Source organism: Trifolium pratense, linkage group LG3 (assembly GCF_020283565.1).
Source record: "Trifolium pratense cultivar HEN17-A07 linkage group LG3, ARS_RC_1.1, whole genome shotgun sequence".
In the NCBI taxonomy this organism is placed as follows: domain Eukaryota; kingdom Viridiplantae; phylum Streptophyta; class Magnoliopsida; order Fabales; family Fabaceae; genus Trifolium; species Trifolium pratense.
The window spans coordinates 25,010,700-25,035,423 of NC_060061.1; the positions used below are offsets into that span (position 1 = coordinate 25,010,700).

Below are 24,724 nucleotides of genomic sequence, written 5' to 3' on the forward strand. Positions count from 1 at the left end.
ATATAAGAACTGGAGTTTCTAGCAACTAAGCTACATGACAAAAAAAAATAAAAAAAAAATAAACTATTGCTAAATAAAATTAAAATTATCATGGGTAAGCTAAGTCCTTGTCCTTTATTAAGGTTTGAAAAAATTAGCATGTAATCCTTTGTCAGCCAAAGTCCTTATAGCAGCAGCCACCAAAAGAACACTGAGAAGCATCCCTAAGCAACCAAGTACGAGGTTGAAGCACCATACTACACCCTTTGCACGTGGTTTCTTAATTGCTAGCCACATGAAACAAGGGTATGCATATGTAACAGGCACGAGGGTAATTCCACCAAGGAGTGCTGCAAGGCTTGGCAAGAAAGGGAATGTGACCGCTATAAAAAATGTGATCCCTCCAAAGATTAAGCGTAAGCATGTTCTCAACCATCGTGGACATTTCTGATTCTTTAAGATTGTGTATCTTAGTTCCAAGTTGTCAAAAACAGGCATGGCGTAGACTTGGAAGCTACACAAACAATGCAATATCACTAGAACATATAATGCACCCATTGAGAATTTTGTTACTTGTTGTTTGTGAAATTGTGTGAACGCCGTTAATAATCCTCGATCAGGTATCTGAAAGGAATATGAATACACAAAATTAAATATTAATTAAGATTTTAATTTAAAAACAATATCATTGTAACAAGTTTTTACACGCTCTACTTTTATGATAACCACTCTTAAGATCACAAGCATAAGCATGAACATTTTTGATGTGCTAACCTGATTTCCATATGCCCAGAATCCGATAATTGCGAGGGGAAATAGACATGTGGCAATGAGTATATATGAAACAGTGACTCCTCTGCGCATTGGTTCTTTTGAAGTTTCTTTAAAATTTGAAGGAAGTGTCCCCTATAAAACAAAGACAGAGTTATTTAGGGAAGTTGTGAGGTGTAAATGTTTTCCTAATTCCAACTAATTAATTTAGACATTGATAGTTTGATGCATCATAGTTCATAGATATTTTATTTATAAAACATATAATATATGTATATGATGAAGGCTAGTAATTCAATATAATAAATATCATGTCATAATAATATTACCTGTATTTCTAGCACAACATTGTGCCCTCTAAAAGCTAGCACAATAATTCCAATAGCATTCATAATGTCACTAATCTTCACTACAGAGGATTCTTGTGACATCAATGTAGTACTATAGGACACACCCATTGGCCTACCCTTCTTAACAGAAAGGGACCAAAAGAGTGTGCAGTAACTGATTGCAATAACAGCGCCCACCAAAGAGACAGTAGCTATTGAATTGAGATTAGGCAACTGAGCAATGAGTATGGCTGCACAAGTAAACACCAAGAACCACTCCACACCGCTTAGCGAGTGAGCGCTACATGTCTGAACTCCGTTATCATTTTCACAAAGAATCTTGAATAATTGTTTCATTGTCCCACCACCAGTGATTATAAGCGTAACACAAGTACCTCCTGATAGGTACATTACTGGAAATAGTGCTGCTAATTTTCCTAACCTTTCCCCTGAAATTAATATGCACAAGTAAAATTGAATTAAATGTGAGTACAATATTCATTAATTTGATGGCTAAGAGTGTGATAGATAGACTCTATTTAATAGACAATAAGAATAAGATAAATGTTCTTACCAAAGGCAGACATAGCAAGGAAGAGGTATCTACTATGACGTTTTCTAGAGGCAGATTCATGAAGCTCAATTAGGAGAAATATTGTATAAAGTTGCCAAATGAATGCAATTGTTAAACACACACTACCCCATGCCCTACAAGTAGTAAAATAGACATTAGTGCCACATTAGTTATTAATAAATTTTTCTTTCCACAAATGTTTTTTATAATATTCTAAATATGATTAAGATATCTACGTGGTTTATTTGGTTTAGTCAACATTAGTTGAAGCTTTTCAAAAAGGTCTGGAATTTTTAAATTCTAATACTGAAGACCAGAGTCTCACATTTTCGATAAAAAAAATTGTAACAGGACCGATATCACTTTGAATTTTCAACAAAGTAAAGTTGAATAAAAAATTATGGTAAAGTTAAGTGAAATTTCAAGGAAGCTTTTAAAATATTTTTAAATTCAGTCGGTCTTGAATTGTTGACTTTGAATGCAAGACAAAACTAGCTAAGTTACAATCATCAACAGACTGATGGTGGTTGCGAAAACGTGATTAGTAATTTACTATTTTTCAATTTTAAATATAAGCAAAAAAAACCAATAAATCTGATTTATATTATAGACCAAATTTATTAACAAATCTAAAAAGTAGTTTTTTTTTTTCCTTCCTTATTTTAAAATTGAGAGAGTAACATCTTTGTTTAAGTAAAAACATACGATATATTTTTAAATATTCAAAAAGAGATTCTAAAAAGTTCCGAATCTAACTATATTTTAAATCATACTATCTTTGTTCCATATATATTATAATATTACAAGAGACGGTTTATTTTTTAAATTTATTGAATAATTGATGTATTTAGTCTATACAATTGATATATTTGATCAGGTACAACAATTATTCAATGAATCTAAAAAGTGAATTGTCTTTTGAATAAATAACCAGAGGTACTATTATACAGTATATTGCATTATTCATATTATACAATATTTTGACAAGTATATATTCAGAATATTCCTATGCATATAGTATGACATATAATAATGTTAGCTAAGAATAAGATACGTACCAACCAAGAGTGGCAAAGGCAACAGGAAGCATAAGAGCTTGAAATCCAATGTTTGAATTAAGAATATGGAAGACTGCATAATATGCATTTCCATTTCTTGATTCTGTAATTGGAAGCCACTCATCTTTTGGATGCTGAACTTGCTCACTTTCTGATGACAATGAGTCGGATTCAGAGCCAGAATTAGTGGTTGGTTCATCATGAATATGTATGAACAAAGTTGGAGATAATGGAGATTTGAAATTAGCATCAGAGAATTGTAACAGAGCTAATTCTGATCTCAAATATTCATCTTCATCATCATGATGATGTACTTCTCCCATGTCTACGTCGTAATTGTATACAATAATACAACTATATAGTAATATTAATACTGATTAATTAATGACAGATGCGAAAAAACTGAATTAGAAGAAATTGAAGCTATTATGGAGTTGTTGTGAATGATGAAATTGAATTGCAGAGTTTTGCAGCTTATATAGTGATGATGAAAAACATTGGAGTCAAACTATTCAAGTCCAAAAGCGTGGTGAATTCCACTCAAGGAATTACGTCATGTGTTGCTGATCTCACTGCATACTGTGTTAACTAACACTAACCAATCTAAATTAATTACTAATGTTATATTTGACAAATATGATTAATTAAGTGAAAATATTTAATAATCTATATGCAGCCACCCCTATATTTCCTGATCTCATGGAATACGTACCCACATGTGGGTAATATCCTCTTTTTTTTTTGCGGCTATCTCCTCCATAACTATGTACTCTTCTCCCTTCTTTTTGAGTTCTTCAAGGGTCAGGGTGTCCCAATTAAAATAGAGGCACGTTCAAAAAAATAATAATAATAGTTCATAGGATAAATAAGACAATGCAACTTCAATTAAAATACAATGTTTTCTTTTTGTAGTTTGAATGAGCCACATCAACACTGTCCGCCAAATATGAGTCAAATAGAAATTAAAACTTGATCTAAGTTTTTAATTTTTTTATGGTGATATTTTTGTTTCACCAACATGTAGCCAAAACTAGTGCTAACTACTCCAACTGTGAAGGCCAGTCAGATTACGTTTTTATATCATTTTACACCGTTCAAGCTTTCAAAAAATGGGAAGGAGAACAAAATAATGATTTGTCACGTTGGACAATTAAATACTACAAGGGATTACTGAGTTGCAGTGATGATGAAGCGATAGACTACTTTAAAAATATGGATCGGAATCAAAAGATTTTCACTTGGGAAGATGATTCGGATACCAACACGATAGATGTTGCCTTTGACAAACCGAATGTCAAAGCTCGAAAGCAATGGATTAATGGTTGGTATGACCTTCACCCCAGATAATAATTTTAAGTTTGAAATTTGACTTTTTTTTCATTCATTTTTTTTCTTTCCTTTTTTCTGTCCGATAATTATTTGGAGATTCAAGATGAAAAATTCTTACTATTCAAAGAATTCATCGATAAAGAGTACATTTTATATGCTATTGCTAAGTTGAAAAGGAGCATTCCATCTATGATGGATGACCTTTTTACTGCCCAAAAAAGATTCTTTACGGCTTTTTAAGAAGAATTTAGTCAAAGAAATTAAAGTAAACCAATTTATTGGCTATGTTTCTGATGAAACATAGCCAATAAATTGGTTTACTTTAATTTCTTTGACTAAATTCTTAATAGTCGTAAATAATTTTTCATTGGGTAGGAACAAACCCATTCATCATAGATGGAATGTCAACTTAGCAATAACATATAAAATGTACTCTTTATTGATGAATTCTTTGAATCGTAAAGATTTATCTTGAATCTCCAAATAATTGTCGGACCGAACAAAAGTAAAAGGAAAAAAATGAAAAAAAAAAAAAAGAAGTCAAATTTCACACTTAAAATTATTTTTGGGGTGATGGTCATACCATCAAGCTATTAATTCATTGCCTTCGACATTCAGTTTGTCAAAGGCAACATCTATCGCGGCGTTGGGATCCGAATAATCTTTCCAAGTGAAAATCTTTTGATTCCAATCCATATTTTTAAAGTAGTCTATCGTTTCATCATCATTGCAACTCCATGATCCCTTGTAGTATTTAATTGTCCAAAGTGACAAATCATTGTTTTGTTCTCCTTCCTATTTCTTAGGAGCTTGAACGGTATAAAATCGTATGAAAACGTAACCTGAGTGGCCAATTGGAGTACTTAGCACTAGTTTTGGCCAAACAAAGAACAAAAAAAACACCATCATCAAAAAAATTAAAGACTTAGATAAGTTTTAATTTCTATTTGACTCATATTTGGCAGAAAGTGTTGGTATGGCTCATTCAAACTACAAAAAGAAAATAAAAACAAAAGAAAATAACAATAAAAATAGAAGCAGAGAAAAAAGTCAATTTCTTATGCTCTGCGGCTCTGCCCCCACCTTTTATCCTCTCTCTCTGTGTGATCAATGCAATTGAATGAAAAACACAAACCGTTTCAAAGATAGAAAAAGGATGAAGATCGACAAGATGGAACTGAGCATAGTTTAAGTACAGTGAGGTGGCGGTGATGTTGTGCACAGCGGCAACGGTTAAAATTCAGTCTTTTTAATCCTAAAAGATAGACAAGTTTCCACTTTCCATATTGATTTGTTGACTACAGTCTTTTAATCCTCAACCAATTTTCCATTGGTTGTGGCATAAATTATAGGGATTATTTTAAGTGTAAAAGTTGAAATTGCATTTAAGCTAAGGGTCTTGTTAACATGTGCATATAGGGCACATGATAAGATATCTCAATATAGAAATTTAACATTTAATGATACAAGACATTTAATGCTTGAAAAGTTAAAATGCACAAATTCTAAGACATAATTTCTATTTTTACTACCTTATCATGTGCCATATATGCACATGTTAACATTCTCCTTAAGCTAAAATCTATAATATGTAATAAGCCAGACATATTTACCTTTCTCTCTCCTCTCCTCATTCAACCTCATTCCTCACATTTAATGTTGATATACATATTAATTAAGAGAAGAAATACAATTATGAGTTTTAATGTCCATTTTCTCACATTTTGAATTTAAAAATTATTTCCTTAATTTTCACGGAGCAATAAATGTGATATAATTTCAGTAATACATTTATTTCTAATTATGGTAAAAATACGTTTTTCTTGGCAATATAAGAAAAATTCTTATATTATTTGTGAATGAAAATCATACATAATGATGGATGAGATGTTTGAACTAATTTATTATCATACGTTGTATTTTTGTTGATTTTTATGTATATGTTTTTTAATATTTTTACTTTTAATTTATACAATATACTTTTTTATGTGGTTTTGCATTGGTAGAATTTTGTGTTATGGTTCTTATTGTTAATTTGATGTAAATATACATGTTTTGATTTCCAGGGATTCCCATGGAGATTGATTTGTGGAGATAAAGTTGAGATTCATGTAACAAAATATATGCAACATTCATATTATTGAGGTACTATTATTTTGTGCAATTGTTTATTCTTCTATTTTTCCTACAATTATAATTAATCATGTTATGAAGGACTAAACATATACTCGATTCATATATATATATATAAATATCACCATTTTATTTATGTGATAGGTATTATTTTTCCTACAATTATAATTAATCATGCTATTATTTTGATATTGATTTATATTTACCAGCAATATGTAGATATCACCATTTTATTTATGTGATAGGTATTTCAGGTATAGTAATATCACTCTTTTTTTGTCTTTATTTTTTTTATTCACTTTCTCATCAAATTTTCCTCACATTAATTTTAATCTTCTTATACTTTTGTTTAATCTATTTTTTTTTCCAGCAACAACAATCATAGGTATTCTCTTTTTCTCTTCACCTCTTTTGTGTGACTTATTTGTATGACATTTTTTTTGGTCTAATTTTTTATACATTTCTATCATAATTGAATACCCTGATTCGAGTGTTTGCAACGTGTATAACCTTAATACATGGTTTCTAATTTTGATTATAATTGTTTTCATTGTTTATTGCAGATTCATGATCCAGTAAAAAGATAAGAATGTTATACCATCTATATATGTGATTGATATGTGGTTTTTATTTATTTATTTGGTCAAGATATGTTGTTTTTATTTTATATTGGTATTTCTAGACATCTATATCTTTTTTTTTTTTGACAATCGACATTCATATCTTACATGTTAAGAAGATGAAATAATTACATGTAGTAGACATCTATATTAATGGACCTCTCTGTTATTGAGAAGATGAAATATTATATTTATCTTACATGTTTATTGAACTTCTCTATTGTTATAAAATAAAAATTTGGAACTCTCTATTTTTTTAATTCTTTTTATACGTATTTTTTCATCTCTCATTCTTTATTCTTTTGGCTCATTCTACATATATATATATATATATATATATATATATATATATATATATATATATATATATAAATTATTATTCTTTTATTATTAAAGCTTAAGTAAAAAAATGTAATTTCTAATTTATATAATTCTCTGTAAGCAATCATATATAAACCGATTTCATTTTTTCTCTCCTATATCATATGGCCTGATTAAAACAACCAACACATCTCCTTTGATTTTGCATTCAATGAAATCTATCTATATTTATAATCTATAAATCTATACATATGATAAAACCAGATTTATTTGTCTCTCTTTCATCTTCTCATTTATTCTCATTCCTCATGCATTTGAAATTTAATGTGATTATTAAAATTAATGACAAAAAAACAATCTGTCCAAAGTGATGATAAAAAACGAAAATGGTACATGTAGAAAAAGTTGTCCAATGCAGTCCATTTGTATATTTTTTTGAACAACCAATTATCCGGTCCAGTCCATTTGCGTATTTTATTTCATTAAACCAAATTAATAAAATTGTTGACCACACACCATATGTAAATATGATAATCCCAATTATCACATTAATTACATTCATGATTCTTGCATTTTTTTTTAAACGCATCATTGATTTATTTATTTAATGAAATAAAAGTCATTCCATTTGTTAGACCAATAATGTGTTTTTAATAAGGAAAAGTTTTTCTATAACATTAAACTGATATAAATATACAAATAATAAAATGACTTAAAAATTTATTTGAATCTTTTTATGACAAGAAAAAAGTTGTCTAAATATAGCAATAGCAATAATAAATTCCACAATTTTATGCGAAAAAAAAAATTTCACATAAATTGTTCAATTTATACTTTTATTTTTGGCCAAAATCGTATAAATGGTAATCAATATAATTATGTAATTAAAGAATGACATAAAAAAAAGCTGTACATATGAGAAATATATGCCATTAAAGACTAAGAAATTAATGAATGATGAATATACATAACCGATAAAATAAGAATTATTCTTACTATTAAAACAATTTAAAATAAGAATTATTATTAGTCATTGCAATTGTAATAGGATAAAAAAAATGATTGTAAACATGTTTATTAAAAAAAAAGTGTGATATCCTCTTTTAATTTATTTTTAAAAATTGAGAAGCTTTATACGATTGTGTTTATAATTCAAAATTACAAATTTAGAAAATGACTAATATTGTACAGATTTATTTGTTAGTATTTATTTACACTTTTAATTTTAAGATATTTCATCCATAAATCAGGGAAAATAATTAATGTGATTATTTGATGTCTTTATGTTCTTTTTTTTTTATTCTCATATCTTATTTTTCTTGCAAATATATGATGTATTTTTTTTTATCAGTATTTACTCCCGATTTTTTATTTTTATTATGATTTTGTCAATATCATGTTTTATATTGGATTTAATCATCTGTTATATTTCATTTGCAGATATGTAGAAAGAATGTGAAATGACTCAATTAAGATCAAGATAATTGCAATTGAGGAGAAAATTGATTTATTTTTTATTAGGTTAGAATTATTTTCCGTATTATTTTTTATTTATTTAGAGTAGACCACCAAAGAGGAGAAAAGGCGATATAATTTCTCATACTCCTTTATTCTTTTATATTTGGTTAGTTAATCTTTATTGTTAATTTCTTTCAAAACTTGAATGTGATTTATTTGATCCAACTTTTTTCTTTTTTGCAGATGATTCAAGGTTTATTTTTGGTACTTTCAATATTTTTTTTATTGGCAGTTTCAAGATTCATAAACTATTGATTTTATTGTAATTAAATTTGAATTAATTAGAGTTTTGAAATGTTTACCTGAAATACAATTTTTATTGTTCATATGAATATGTTATAGAGTCGATTGAAATTTGATTTATCATTTAATTAGTTTTGTGTGTTTGTCACTTTTGGTTGATCTTATAATTGTAACATGGAAATTTGGATATTTTGTCCAAAAAGTTTATATAAGGGAAACATGAAGAAAAAAGTGTTTATGTGTCCAAAAAAAATAAAAAAAGTTTATATAAGGAAAACATGAAGAAAAAAACGGAAAAAGGTAATTAAACAGAGAAAATTAAAGTTTATGTGTGTAAATTTTTGTTTTGTACGTGGAATATTATTTAGAAGTTTCACTGCCAATTTCGATAAAAAAAAAAAGTTTCATTGTCACTCAATTGCTCAAGTCAAATATAGAAATAATATATAGCTAGCGTATTAATATTACACTAACACAAAATTGGGCACACAAAGAAAAACACATAGTATAGTTTTTTAACAAAAGAAAATAACAAGTCTACAAAAATATGCATTCTCACCCAACAAAATAAATTAATATGCATTAATTATGACAATAAAGAAATCTATAGATTCATACATTATTACCGGATCTATTCTATTTTTGTAATATATATTATAGTTTGTATTTCTACTCATGTTAATATGAAGGACTATTCTTTTGTAATTTCTACGAAAACTTATATATCTATTAATATATATTAATATGAAGACCCATATTTTTTTTTTGTAATTTTTATGAAATCTATATTTTTATTCATATTAATACGATGACAATTTTTTTATATATATTAAGGAGGCCTAAAATCCCAAAAGAAAAACAATTACATAGAAATCACTCGAGGGGTAGTGTTTTCCAAGAAATCAAAGTGAAATATAACCCTAATTTGAGTTGGACAAGCATAAAAAAATTACAACATACATCAATAGGGGCCTATTTTTTTATTGTAATTTATATGATAACATATATTTATACTTCTGCATATATTAATATAAAGACCTATTTATTTTATAATTTTTACGGAATCTATATTTTTAGTTATATATTAATAGGGAGACTACTTTTTTTTAAAAGCGAAGGACCATTTTTTAGCGAAGGACCATTTTTATGTGCATAGATTTTACAGTCGTTCTACTATACTATAGTTCCTTTACTTTCTTTTTTAAAAAAAAAAAATTATAAGTGACAAAAAAAGATGATGTGACAGCTGAGTCACTTAAGTGACTTACCACATCAGCATTGACTTGGTCAAAATTGACCTTTTGCAAAATGAGGTAAACATAGGGGACCAAAAATGCTATTTTGAAACATAGAGGGCCAAAATTGCAACTTTGCAAAACTTGGGCCAAAAGTGCAATATAGCCAAAAATTGATTATATTTTTTTTGACAAAAGGTAAGGGATTAATTTTAGACTCAACTAATTAAGTTTTTAAGTTCTCGCTTCTTTGCCACATGATGCGAATAACTCTAGCATGTGTTATACTTGAAATTCTCATATCCTCCACCTTATGTGGACAAAATGATTCCACTTGACGAACGTTAAAATGATCGTTTATGAAAATTTACTTAGTGGTCATAAATAAAAACATGAAAATTTGACTTTAAAGGTTCATGATAATTCCACTATTTATCTAAAATTTTTCATTATTGACTTTTTACGACTATAAAGACATCTTTTATAATTTATATTAAAAAATTGCAAATTTTATAAAGAGTTAAATAAATTTTTGGCTTTAATGCAGTTTTGATCCCCCTATTTTGAAAAACCTTAACTTTTGATCCCCTATTTTAAAACTCAACACTTTTGATCCCCCTATTTTAGTTTTTTGTTAGTTTTAGTCCCCCACCTCAATTTGGTCAAACTTTTGCTAATGTGTCATGCTCACTGATGATGTGGCATTGTACATGTGGACAACTTGCTATGATGATGTCAGAAAAATTGGTGACACACAATATTTGACCTATAGAGATGCATGTTTTGCAATGAGATTCCTTAAAGATGATCGTGTTTACATCACTGCAATCAAAGAAGCAAAAGATTGGGGCTCAGGACACTATCTAAGGAAATTGTTTGTCCACATGTACAATGCCACGTCATCAGTGAGCATGACACATAAGCAAAAGTTTGACCAAATTGAGGTAGGAGACTAAAACTAACAAAAAACTAAAATAGGGGGATCAAAAGTGCTGAGTTTTAAAATAGGGGATCAAAAATTAAGATTTTTTAAAATAGGGGGATCAAAACTGCATTAAAACCTAAATTTTTTATTTTTATAAATATCTCAAATTTCGTTTTTACTCTTTATAATTTTTTTTTAACAAATTTTGGTCCTCAAATATTTTTCGTAATAACTTTTAGTCTCTGCTTTTAAGTCAATTCATGTGTCTTATTTTTCGTAACGACTTTTAGTCTCTGCTTTTAAGTTAACTCATCTTTTGTTAAAAATTCTAAACTTCAATAGGAGAATTTCGATAAATTTTTTAACAAAAGATGAATTTTTAAATGCCAATTTTTTTTTTGACGAATTAAGCGTCACAAACTTAAAAATTGATATTTAACTCATCCCATGCTAAAAACAATTAAAATTTTGCAAGATAGATTTCTATATATTTAATAAATATGACTGTGAAAAAAATTCAAAATTTCATAATTTTGAGATTCTTATAACAAAATAAACATAAATATGAATAAAAAAACTCTTTTAGAAATATAAAGAGTGCATATGAGTTGACTTAAAAACAAGAATCAAATATTGTGACAAAAAATATTTAAAGGACTAAAATATGTTAAAAAGAATACAGGGACTAAAAATAAAATTTAAAATATTTATAGAGATGAAAAATTTCTTTTAACTCTTTTATAAATATATTTTTTACCCGTGCTTGGCACGGGTCCGGATACTAGTTAAACTAGTTGCGAAATTGATAGACAACTTACGACAAGTGCTTTGGCAGAATCATCTTCCGTCAATATTAGAGTAAATTTGTTAGAATATCCAGTGCCAGCCAATATTGCAGCATCCTCTAAAAATTTAAAAGATTTCATCTAAAAAAAAAAGATTTCATCCAAAAGAATAAATAAATAAAATATTTTATTTAGATCTTGTCTATTTTTTTTGCCAGTATTTTTATTACATATAATTTAATTAGAGTATTTTGCCCTTTTTTTTTGTAAATGTTTTTTTGGCTTCTATAATAATTAAAAATAAAAATGCTTTATGTTATGGTGAGTTTGTTAATAAAAAATTTTTGCTGCTAAAAAAAAGACGTGCCTTATACATAAAAGAAAAGGGTTAAATATATTTTTAGTCCGTATAAATATCTTAATTTTTTTTAGTCCCTATAAAAAATTTCACCAAGTTTTAGTCCTCAAATATTTTAAGTGCCACTTTTTGGTCCTGCTTTTCGGTCAACTCATGTATATCATTTGAAATTTAATTTTTTTTTCTTGCGATCATGTTTATTACATTATAATAATCTCTCTTGCAAAAGTTTAAATTTTTTAAACAAGGGATGAATTAAATATGATTTGTTTTTTGTTTATATAAATTCATAAATAATTCATCTAACATTAAAAAATTCTAAATTTTTGTACGAGAGATTCTTATAATAACATATAAACATGAATACAAAAAACCAATAAAAAAAATGTGAAGTAGGGACCAAAAGTTGTGAAAAGAAATATTTGATGGACTAAAACTTGCTGAAGTTTTTTACATAGACAAAAAAATCGAGATATTTATAGGGACCAAAAATTTATTTAACCCACAAAAAAATTACCATTTATAATTTGGATATCCAAAAACCAATCCAAATTAAACCACACAAAATTAGAACCAAATAAGTTATGGCATCAAGTGGTTAATTAGAACCAAATTAAACCACACTATAAATAAATAGTTATCACATGTACAAGCTTCACATTAATACTTGGCTACTTGCTAACTTTTTTTCTTTTCTTTTTTTATTTTTCAATCAAATTCTCTTCTCTTCGAAAAGAATTAGCGAGATAATCCTTCAACCTCCCCATCTCTTGTGCTACATCTAGCATGGTTGGTCTTGTGTAAGGGTTCTGTTTTGTACACAGTATCCCTAGCGCAATGAGTTCTATAGCACAAAACTATTTGATAAATAGCAATCTTGAAACAGACACAAAAAAGTCATACTCAGTTTCTTAAAACTGTAAAGTATAGATCCTGTTTGAATATAAACCTTAATTAAGTGCTTATACTATAATGCTCATCATATATGTGCTTATGAGCTATTTCTATAACAAAAGTTAAAATAAAGTCCAATTGCTTTCCTATAAGTTGTTTTCTTAAGCTATCATGAAGAGTTTATGAAATTAAGCTCAAAACAGCCTATAGACATGTCAAAAGTTGTTTTCATTAGCTCTTTCAAATAGTCTCACAATAAGCTGAAATAAATCAATCCAAACATGATCTTACTCATTAATTATTAACAAAAAATAGTCATGAACATGTCATAGAAAAATGTTGAAAGTTCATACCTGGAGCTATATAACCAACTGAGCCAAATAACAAGCCATGTGTTGAACTGAAAGATGTTGAATTATTACATGTGGAAGTATTGTCATCACTTTTTGCAAGCCTTGAAATTCCAAAATCAGTAACCAAAGCTGTAAAGTCATCATCAAGTAGTATGTTACTTGGCTTAAGATCACAATGCACTACTTTACTTTCACAGGAGATTAATGGTGCAGATAACACATTCCCTCAACTACATCACTGCAAATCCTCACTAATTGAATCACATCCAGTCTCTGGCTTAACTCATGGTTTGGATCATATAAGTGCTTTTCAAGACTACCATTTGACATTAGTGGACGAACAAGAGCCTTAAATTCTGGTTTATTGCAAATTGTGATGATCCTTATTAAATTTATATGCCTTATCTTTTTAAGAATTTGACATTCCCTTCTAAAGCTCCATGATTTTTCACCATCTGTTCTTGTATCCAATACCTTCACAGCTACTCCATGATACAGATAGAACTGAAGGCCAAAATCACAAACTAATAATGTCATGTAATAGCCTAAATAGTAGCCAAGTCATGTAGTGGAGCAAATTATATACCAAAGAAAATTGCTCGTGTACTGTCAGACTAAAATGATGAAAAGAACTCATAAAGACTCCTAAGTGCTAAGTTCTAGTCATAAAATATTAAAGGAAAACTCACAAAAAAGTACTCCTTCCCAGAAAAATAGATTTATTAGAAATGTGCTATTTACAAAGTCATATTATATTAACAGTTATGCATTACAGTGTAAATAGTATTACTCAAGAAATCCCCATAGGCAGCAAACATGCATTTTATGCTGCAACTATAGAGAATGAAACAGAAGATCAAAGACAAGTCAAAGTAATCTGAAAACATTTTTGAACTGAACCACCAAAACCCTTAAACCCATATTGGTCCAAACAAAACAAAACAAACAAGTTAACAATCACTACTCCTTCCAGACCTCATGTTGGTTGGTCCAAGGAAACTTGGCACCAGAACCATCACCAGACCGGTTCGAATCCGTCCACCACGATCCCGGTTCAAACCGTCCCCTATTATAATAATTTTGGGGCTTAAATAAACCGTTCCTTTTTCTCATCAAGCCAATGACTTTTATTGGGAGCTTCCTCAACAAGACTAGCCATAGCTTGTTTATTCAAATTCTTCTTATCCTCTTCAATAAACTCGAATCGGGTAAAGATTGGGGTCAATTGAAAGAGGATTTTTTAGGGTTACATAAGCTTTCTTGTAATCAGGTTTAGCGATTAAAATTCCACCGCGTTTCTTCTTCTTTCCGTCCATGTTCAATGTACGAACCTTTTCGACTTGGAATCCGTAGAGAGATTCGAGAATGCGTTTGATCTCGATCTTGGTGGCTGAAGGAATGGTTTTGAGATCAATTTCTTGAATGTTTGTGAAGGTTGTTGGCATGAGAAGTTTGATTGGTAGGTTTGCCAAGTTGACGACTCTTCTTCCTAATCTGCTTCCCTTCTCTGCACTTTCGATAAACCCTCACTCACTCGCAGTTCAATTCGCAAAAGTTTTGTTCTGTTTGTTTGGAAATGGAAATGGAAATGCAGCACCCCCGGCACATACATGAGCGCAGGTATTCCCAATTTACCCTCTCGCTACTTAGAAAGCAAATGTGATAAAATACAAAACTAAAACATGGTTGTTTGCTTGCAGCGTTGTGAACGGTATGGGAATGTATGGTTCGCGTCCCACGCAGTGAACGTGTCGGTAGTAAAAACATGAAAAATGTTATTCTAACATAATTTTCAAACAAAAATACAATAAATATATACTTTTTGTTTTTTTAATATTATCTGCATGCATCGATTTCTGTGCATATGAGTGGTAAAAAAATGTGTCAATTATGTGTCCTCAATTTTTGTGTTTAGATAACAATCCTCTAAATACATAGCCCCAAACAACTGATTGTCAGCTTATTAATTCTGATTGGTCGAGAGGGAGTTGTGAATAGTGCATCAACCAATTAGAATGCATCAAAAAGTTTCTATAAAAGGGATGCATTTGTGTGAAAAAAATTTACAGCAAAAATCTCTTCTCCTTCCGTCATTCTCATTCCGTTAAATTTTTTATTTTATAGTTTTTTTTGTTATTTTAGTTTCATGTGTAAACGGTCGGATAGTCCGATGTCGATTACCCATAACACTCCTACTAGTGTTGTTTTGTGACCATAGTTGGGAATGTTATGGTAATAGATAGAGCTGTCAAAACGGGCGGCCCGGACAATTTCGGGCCGGCCCGGTCGGGCTTCGGGCTTCGTCGGGCCGGGTTAAAAAGCCCGGATGAAAAATGGGCTATCAAAATTAGTGCCCGAGCCCGGCCCGGTACGGGTAGTCGGGCTTTCGGGCCGGGCCGGTTTTTTTTATTTATTTATTTTTTTTACTTCTAGTGCTCAAACTCAACCAAGTAAATACCATTAATAATTCTCGCGCGTCCTATTTTTTACTCATCCGCTATATATATATATATATATATATATATATATATATATATATATATATATATATAATAATTCTCGCGCGCCGTATTTTTACTCATCCCCTATCTACGAGTTTCTCGCGCGCCCTACTTTTACTCATTCACTACCTACGAGTTTTTCGCGCGTCATATTTTTACACATCCGCTACCTACGAGTTTCTCGCACGCCCTATTTTTACTCATCCGCTATGTACGAGTTTCTCGCGCGCCCTATTTTTATTCATCCACTACGTACGAGATTCTCGCGCGCCCTATTTTTACTCATCCACTACCTACGAGTTTCTCGCGCCCTATTTTTAAGCATCCGCTACTTACGATTTTCTCGTGCGTCATATTTTTACTCATCCGCTACCTACGACTTTCTCGCACGCCCTATTTTTACTCATCCGTTACGTTCGAGTTTCTCGCGCGCCCTATTTTTATTCATCCACTACGTACGAGTTTCTCGCGCGTCCTATTTTTACTCATTTGCTACCTACGAGTTTTTTGGGTGCCCAATTTTTACTCATCTGCTACTTAAGTAGGGGACGGTGTTTTATAATTTATAGGCTTAAATATGTCATTAGTCCCTGCAATTACACCAAATTTTGGTATTGGTCCCTGCACTTTTTTTTGTTGGGTTTAGGTCCTTGCAATTACATTGAGTTTTGGTATTAGTCCTTACTGTTAGTTGACAGTTACAAAAATGTTAAAAGTTAACGGAGTGCCACGTGGCCCAATCAATATATGCCACGTGGCACTGTAAAAGGCTCTTTTTTTTTGGGATAATTCACATTTATTATATTTATATTTTATTTTTTTTAATTTTAATTTTTTCGGGCTTGCGGGCCGCCCGCGGCCCATTCGGGCTAGCCCATATTGTAATCGGGCTTTGTCGGGCCGGGCTAAAAAGCCCGGAAAATAATTCGGGCTAGGATTTTCAAAGCCCGAGCCCGGGAAAAAATCGGGCTTGGCGGGCCGGCCCATTCGGGCTAGCCCATTTTGACAGCTCTAGTAATAGACATTGGATTTTTTGTGTCCAAATTAATTAGGAATGTTATGAGTATTCGAAATTGGTCCTACGTTGTTTATATTTTTGAGGTTTTTTCATCTGTCAACTTTTCAATACTGCACGTTCATCTTTTTTCGTTTTTATTAAATTTTTATGTAATTTGTTTAGGAGTGATATGAGTAACCGAAACCGGTACTACCAAAGTTTTCGAATGGGTCCGGTGGTTGAGGCTGGTTATTGTAATTTATTTTTTTTGAAAATGTTATGAGTAATCGAAACGGGTACTACCAAACTTTATATTTGAGCTACGCAATTGAGACTGTAGCGGACACAAATGAGACTCTCCTGTGGAGGTGAAGTGAATGGTGGTAAAGATTGAAAGACAAATAGGCCGATATTTATATCTTTGTTTCCGGCTTAGGTGCGAATTCGCCGAAGGTGTCAGCTCAAGAGGATGGGACAAAGAAGAGATTGAGATTGTTTAGTTTATTTAATTGGAAATGAAAATGCTGGATGTAATATTCAAAATGATTTAATTTTTTTGTCTAATCATTTAATAAAACAAAATTCTTAATTTGTGATTTTTTTTCCGCCCCCAACGATCGTCATCTTGGGAGCGAACACCCACGGGGATCGCCATCTAGGGAGCGAACGTAATGTACACCAGAGGCATCTGGAAGATTGTATTTTCCTGCATAATCTTTTGAATCATGTTTGGCGCGTAAGTAAGTTGGGTTTAGGTACACCTGTATTGTCCTTTGTAAGAGCACTTGAGGACGGTTTAGGCTCTTCACCTTTAGTCTGTGCTCGTTCGTATGTTTGTCGTGGTCGTTTTGCCACATGTTTATCCTTATCCCATTTTGATGAGTCTTCTAGTATGTTGAGCTTTAGCCGATCCAGAACAAGTAGAATGGTTATATCATTTGACCCTTCGATGGAGAAAACAATCTTGAAGTCATAGATCTCAAGATTTTCTCAACAATCTTATTCTTAGTCAATCTTTTCCCTTGAGTTGTATATTGTTTGTAATAGAAAGAGTTCTTGCAAATAACTCATCCACAAACTCACCTTGAGATCCTTCATTCTGCTATCACCAACTACCATGAGTTATTTTGGTGTAGGATTTGAAGCTGCCACAGTAATAACATTCTCAATCAATCCCCAATATTCTTTAGCATGGAGCAAGTTTTCCATTAATTCCGCCCAATGATCATAGAAACCATTAAACTTCATAATTGATGGTGGCATGGAAGCTAAAGATTCGGCCATAATTAAAGGGTAAACATGAACTATCGTTCTGGTGAACGAAAAAACGGTTGCATCATTGTAACAGAAAATGCGCGCATAAACGAGCTCACAAAATTGTGTTGTGTAGAAATCGAAACTAACTTGAAGAAATTAATTAGGATTCTAAGAAAATAATTATTGCATAAAATTATCATCGGTAGTTCCTTATCCTTATTAAGGTTTGAAGAAATTAGCATATAACCCATTGTCAACTAAAGTCCTTATAGCAGCAGCCATCAAAAGAACACTAAGAAGCATCCCTAAGCAACCAAGCACAAGGTTGAAGCACCACATTGCACCCTTTGTACAAGGTTTCTTAATAGCTAGCCACATGAAACATGGGTATGCATATGTGACGGGAACAAGTGTTATTCCACCAAGGAGTGGTACAAAGCTTGGCAAGAAAGGGAACATGACCGCTATAAAAAATGTGATCCCTCCGAACACTAAGCGAAAACATGTTCTTAACCATTGTGGGCATTTTTCATTCCTTAAGATTGTGTATCTTAGTTCTAGGTTGTCAAAAACAGGCATGGCATAGACTTGGTAGCTACTCAAACAATGAAGTACCACCATAACATGGATTGCACCCATTAAGAACTTTGTTACTTGTTGTTTGTGGAATTGTAAGAATGCCGTTAACAATCCTCGATCTGGTATCTGGAAGGAACATGAATACACAACATTAAATATTAATTAAGATTTAATTTATACACAATATTGTTATAAAAATGTTTTTTTATCGTGTATGGCTTTTATGATATTGTTGTGATATACTGCTGACCTTGTTTCCATATGCCCAAAATCCGGCAATTGCGAGGGGAAAGAAACACATGGAAATAAGTATATATGAAATGATGATTCCTCTGCGCATTGGTTCTTTTGATGTTTCTCTGAAATTTGAAGGAAGTGTCCCCTGTAAAACAAAGTCAAAGTCTTTCAAGAGGTGTAATTCAATAGAATCCATACTACTGTGTAAAAAAATAAAATAGAATCCATACTATATCATATCATGATATCATAATGTTACCTGTATTTCTAGCACAACATTGTGCCCTCTAAAAGCTAGCACAATAATTCCAATAGCATTCACAATGTCACTAATTTTCCCTACAATTGATTCTTGTGAAACCAATCTATTACTGTAGGACACATCCTCTGGCCTACTCTTCTTGACAGAAAGCGACCAAAATAGCGTGCAGTATGTGATTGAAGCAACAACCCCCACCAAAGAGATAACTGCCACTGAATTGAGATTAGGCAGCTGAGAAACAATTATGGCAGCACAAGTAAACACCAGGAACCACTCTACCCCGCTCAGCGAGTGTGTGCTACATGTCTTAACTCCATTATCATTTTCGCAAATAATCTTGAATAATTGCTTCATTGTCCCGCCACCCGTGATTATAAGTATTACACAAGTACCTCCTGATAAGTACATTACAGGAAATAGTGCTGCTACTTTTCCTAACCTTTCACCTGAAATTAATATGCAAATTAAAGCAAAAGAAGATTAAATGTGAGTACAATATTAACTTTGAAATCTAATTAAGAGCGTGAGAGATAAACTCTCTTTGATAAGAAATAATTGATAAGGGAAATTTGGTTACCAAAGGCAGACATAGCAAGATAGAGGTATCTACTGTGACGTTTTCCAGAGGCAGATTCATGAAGCTCAATTAGGACAAATATTGTATAAAGTTGCCAAATGAATGCTATTGACAAACACACACTACCCCATACCCTGCAAGTAGTAATTGATTTTAATATGTGTTAGTACTATGTGGATAGCAAAATCAATCTTCCTTAAAACTATATCTATGGATCTAGGAGACAACATTGTTATATGCACTATCCTTTAACAACATCTAATGCTAAAAAATAAAATATCAAATACAAATAATATAAAAGCATGTTGTGTGTCATACTTTGAAGTTTGAACGGACTTTGCAGGAATATGTGGTATATTTCTAATTCTAACACTTTTTGCTTATTAAAAAAAAAAACACATGGCCTCCACCATTATATATACTAAAGTAGGCATGACAATAATAAAATTCATACTTACAGGTACTCGTTCAAAAAAAATAAAAAAATAAAACTAATATCTATAGGTACGTGTTCAAACCCGCTTTGATATGACCGGGAAAATCCGAGTTGACTAGGTTTGATTTTGGATTTGAGTTTCCTTCGATTTTAAAAGACATGGGTGGGGCAGGTAATGAGGATATTGACACCCACCCAAATCCGTCCCGTTTATATCGGAATTATATTTATATCTCTTAAATTAAAATCCTTAAGCAAACTCTTAAATTACATTCATATGTTTATTTTTATTTTTATGTTGAGTATTAAACAACCAATTTTCTTTGATTTTTTCCTTGTTCGAAAAAGTTATAGTGTTGAAAAAATAATTTTGGTTTTTTAACAAAAATCTTTATAAATGTGCCGCACACACATCTTCTATTTGATGTGTCACACATACATCTTCTACTTGTTGATGAATTTTTTGCGGTAAGACATTTTATGTGTAAATATTCAATGGTACGTAGTTTCGTCTATTTTCCTAAAAAAAATTATGTGTGTGCGACATTTATAAAAAATAATTACTTTTAAAACTATTCATCTATTTATTAAAGGTTTTATAAAAAAATTGAAAAGTAAATAAAAAAAATTAAAACTGTTACTTCAAATGATTTTTTTCCCCATTGATCTAGTAATAGTGAATAACATATACTCAAAATACAACGTACGAAGAGTGACAAATATAGTGACCTGAATTCCAACTCGAGAATCCGCTTAGAATGATCCCACAGTTAACCACGATACTTTAACAACAAAACAATGAAAAAAATCTTTAAATTAGAAGTTGGTTTTAGCAGCTTATTGAAAAAAATTAAATTTTATTACCGTGTGTTTATATAAATAAAACTCATGTTTGTATAATCTATAACAAACCGACTCATATTTTAAAACGTGATTAATTGATTATTATCATTTGGTGTATCTATAAAATTTTCTTTTAAGTAAACAACAAAAACAAGATTCTAAAAAGGTCTGTATCTAACTAACTTATTTAATAAACAGCCTAAATAATTATCATTATAATTTAATAATCTAATTGGCACATTCGAAATTTACGAATGTACGGTAGAATTTCCCTAATACTGTTAGATAAGATACGTACCAACCAAGAGTAGCAAAGGCAACAGGAACCATGAGAGCTTGAAATCCAATGTTTGAATTAAGAATATGGAAGACTGCATAATATACATTTCCATTTCTTGATTCTGTTAATGGAAGCCACTCATCTTTTGGATGCTCAACTTGCTCACTTTGTGATGATGATGAGTAAGATTCAGAGCCAGAATTAGTGGTTGGTTCATCATGAATATCTATGAACAGAGTTGGAGATATTGGAGATTTGAAATTTGCATCAGAGAATTGTAACAAAATTACTTCTGATCTAAAATATTCAGCTTCATCATGATTTACTTCATCCATGTCTATGTAAATTGTACACAAAAATACAACTATATAGTACTAATATCAATAATAATTAATTAACCAACAAAAGCACGAAATTACAATAAATAGAAGCTGTTATAGAGTTGTGAAGATGAGAATTCAATTGCAGAGTTTTTGCAGGTTATATATAGTATACAATCATGATGAAAAACATTGGAGTCAATTAGTCAAACTATTCAAATCCTACAATGTGGTGGTCAAACTATTCATAAACTACGTCATGTGCTAATCTCACTGCATATACGTACTGTGTTAACACCAGACATGTAGCCCTGTATATATTTCTTGATCTCATGGGATACGTACCCACATGTACGTAATCTCCTCTCTTTTTTTGCGGCTATCTCCTCCATAACTATGTACCCTAATCCCTTCTTTTTGAGTTCTCCAAGGGTCAGGGCGTCCCAATCAAAATAGGTGGCACAATGCATGTCTCTTGAAAAAAAATAATACTCCCTCCAATCCTTATTACAAGAAGGGATTCACTTTTTAGATACATTGAAAGTTTGATGTAACTGTCTATATTATTATCTAGATATATAAAATTTTGAATGTATCTAAAAAGTGATAATGGGTGCGTTTGATCCGCTAAAAAATAAGGGACTGAACAGGACAACTCCTGCTGTACTGTGTTTGATTTTAAAACTGTTCCTGGTACTGGACAAACTGGGGGCCAAGGGACATGACAAAACTTGAAATTCTTGTCCCCCACAGAACCACGGGTCAACTTTTTGTCCTCAGCACAAGTTGTTTAAAATATCAAAATAACCTTTTGTCTACCAAACATCGTACAACACAAAGTTTGTTCAATACCTTAAACGTTTGTCTTGTGTTGTTCTGTCTTGTACTGCCCTGTACTGTTCTGTCCAGTATTTATATTTTGCAGATCAAACGGACCCAATGTTTTCATATAATTAGGACTAGAGGGAGCATAGATCATATATTTCTAAAGAGACACATTTTTTTTTAAAAAAAAAAAGACTAAAAAATAGTTATATTTTAATAAAAAAAGTAAACAAAACCTCAATTTAATATGTAAATGTAAATACTTTTGTAAGTGCTCTTTGAGCCCTAAGATCTTTCTTGCCTTGGACTGTGGCACCATACCATCACCCTAAATTTATGTAACCAAAAAATTATCATTTTTCTAATTACTTAAAAAGAGTCTATCTTTCACTTTATTGATATTGCTCAAATATCTACTATAACTCATTTTTCTTGAAAATGAGAAAATTAAAATTAATTAATCTCAAACTATATACCTACATTTAAAGAGATAATGACCTCTAGTTAATAATGAGATATTTTGAAAAGAGAAATGCTTATTCTCGCGACAAATTCTTTCACGAGCGTATCACGAATCAACGTGGCACCATCACAACAGCTTGTATTCCTCTGGGAAATTGCTATGTATAGCGAAAGATTTTCCACGAATACATCACGACAAGTGCAATTTGCCTATATAGTACCACTACCTACATGTATTCCATTAAATACGGAATTAAAGTGTCAACAAAATTGTTTTGCCTACAACCCCAACACATGCTTCGTGAAATTTCGTGAGCTATCCATTCGCTGGATATAGCATCACTCTTCCTCTGACATGCGTGTAATTTTATTTTTATCTCTCTCACCATGTGTTTCTCTCCAATATTTCTTTTCAATATTTATCTCTTTTTCTTCTTCCCCAACTGCTTCACCTGTCGTGCTTCACCTTCCATGGCATCTATGTTTAGACATAAGAAGATTCACCTACCTCTAGCTGTGCTTGTGCATATTTTGAAGCATTTATATCTTACTATTGAGAAGAAATTTGAACCCAAACATAGATATCAGTATCCACCAGGAATACAACAAGGTTTCAAACAATCAAATGATTTCATGAACTGATTTCTTTTTGGAGAGCAAGCATTTATTGGTGAAGTTTTATAGTAAGAAAAAAGGTGGATCAAACATTCCATGAACCGGTTGCTTTTTGGTAGAACAAAGAAATTTAAGGATATGAGGTTTTTTCTTATGCAAAGCGATAATAAAATGAATAAAAAAAGAGTTCGTGAAATTTTCGTGAAACTGCCTTCGCGATATATAGCATCCCTCTTTTGAAAAACCGATATTTGCATTTTGGCAGTACCACTAATGTATTTGTTTTTTGTCAAGTAGTTTATTAGTTAGAAATTCAACCTTAAAAATGAATAAATGGAATGTTCGGAGTTTAAACAACAGTTGTTGCACATACAGCGATATTTCTATCAACTAAGTTAAGCTCATGGGGACAACAATACTGTACTTTGCTAAACGAACTTTAAATTAAATGGTCTCTTTCTCCAATTCTCTGAAAATGGAGGAAATTTAATAATAAAAATATATACCTACGTTCATTTCATGACACTTATTTATTATTTCCAAACCAAAAAAATAAATAAAGGAAAATTATTAAGGACGCGTTTCATATACTGTCTTTTTACGTAACTAGACCCTTACCCGTGCGATGCACGGATGTGATGCAATTGTTTTTATTTTACAATTGCATAAAACTGAAACATTAAATATTTTTAAAATAATAATAAAATAGAGAATCCGATATTCAAAAGATTTACTTTCTAAGGAGAAGAGACGTGGCATTGTAAGTGACCTGATGTGGTTAAATGAAAAAATATTATTGGGTTAAGGATTATGGTTTACTTTACATGGGTAACAGAATAACTATCTAAAATATATATATATATATATATATATATATATATATATATATATATATATATAGGAGTAATAGGATATATCTCCGCACAACATATAAATCTATTTCAAAACACACAAAGGATCGGATGAAAAGAGATGTGGCAAAATCTAAGTCACACAATTGACATATAAATAGTGACAGAATTAGAAAAACTCAAATAAAACAAATAAAATTAAAGAGTACATACCTTTTTAAAATATTCCAAAGGGATATGTGTGAAGAGCATCAACC

The 24,724-nt window shown here is 30.9% G+C and overlaps 2 protein-coding genes and 1 pseudogene across 2 annotated transcripts; all 3 read right to left on the reverse strand.

Annotated features, from left to right (window-relative positions):
• LOC123913706 (lysine histidine transporter-like 8) lies at positions 1–3,213 on the reverse strand. The gene is made up of 5 exons (XM_045964527.1): positions 2,712–3,213; positions 1,654–1,787; positions 1,080–1,528; positions 754–885; positions 1–603 (listed from the first exon to the last, which is right to left on the reverse strand). Exons 1-5 carry the CDS (start codon positions 3,032–3,034, stop codon positions 118–120), a joined length of 1,524 nt encoding a protein of 507 aa, XP_045820483.1. The 5' UTR covers positions 3,035–3,213; the 3' UTR covers positions 1–117.
• Positions 3,214–12,810: 9,597 nt separating this feature from the next.
• On the reverse strand, positions 12,811–18,042 carry LOC123914839 (annotated as a pseudogene).
• A 357-nt stretch (positions 18,043–18,399) lies between these two features.
• On the reverse strand, positions 18,400–21,729 carry LOC123913708 (lysine histidine transporter-like 8). The gene is made up of 5 exons (XM_045964531.1): positions 21,413–21,729; positions 19,836–19,969; positions 19,256–19,704; positions 19,010–19,141; positions 18,400–18,885 (listed from the first exon to the last, which is right to left on the reverse strand). The coding sequence occupies exons 1-5, from the start codon at positions 21,727–21,729 to the stop codon at positions 18,400–18,402; spliced, it is 1,518 nt and encodes a 505-aa protein (XP_045820487.1).
• Between the last annotated feature and the right edge of the window lie 2,995 nt (positions 21,730–24,724).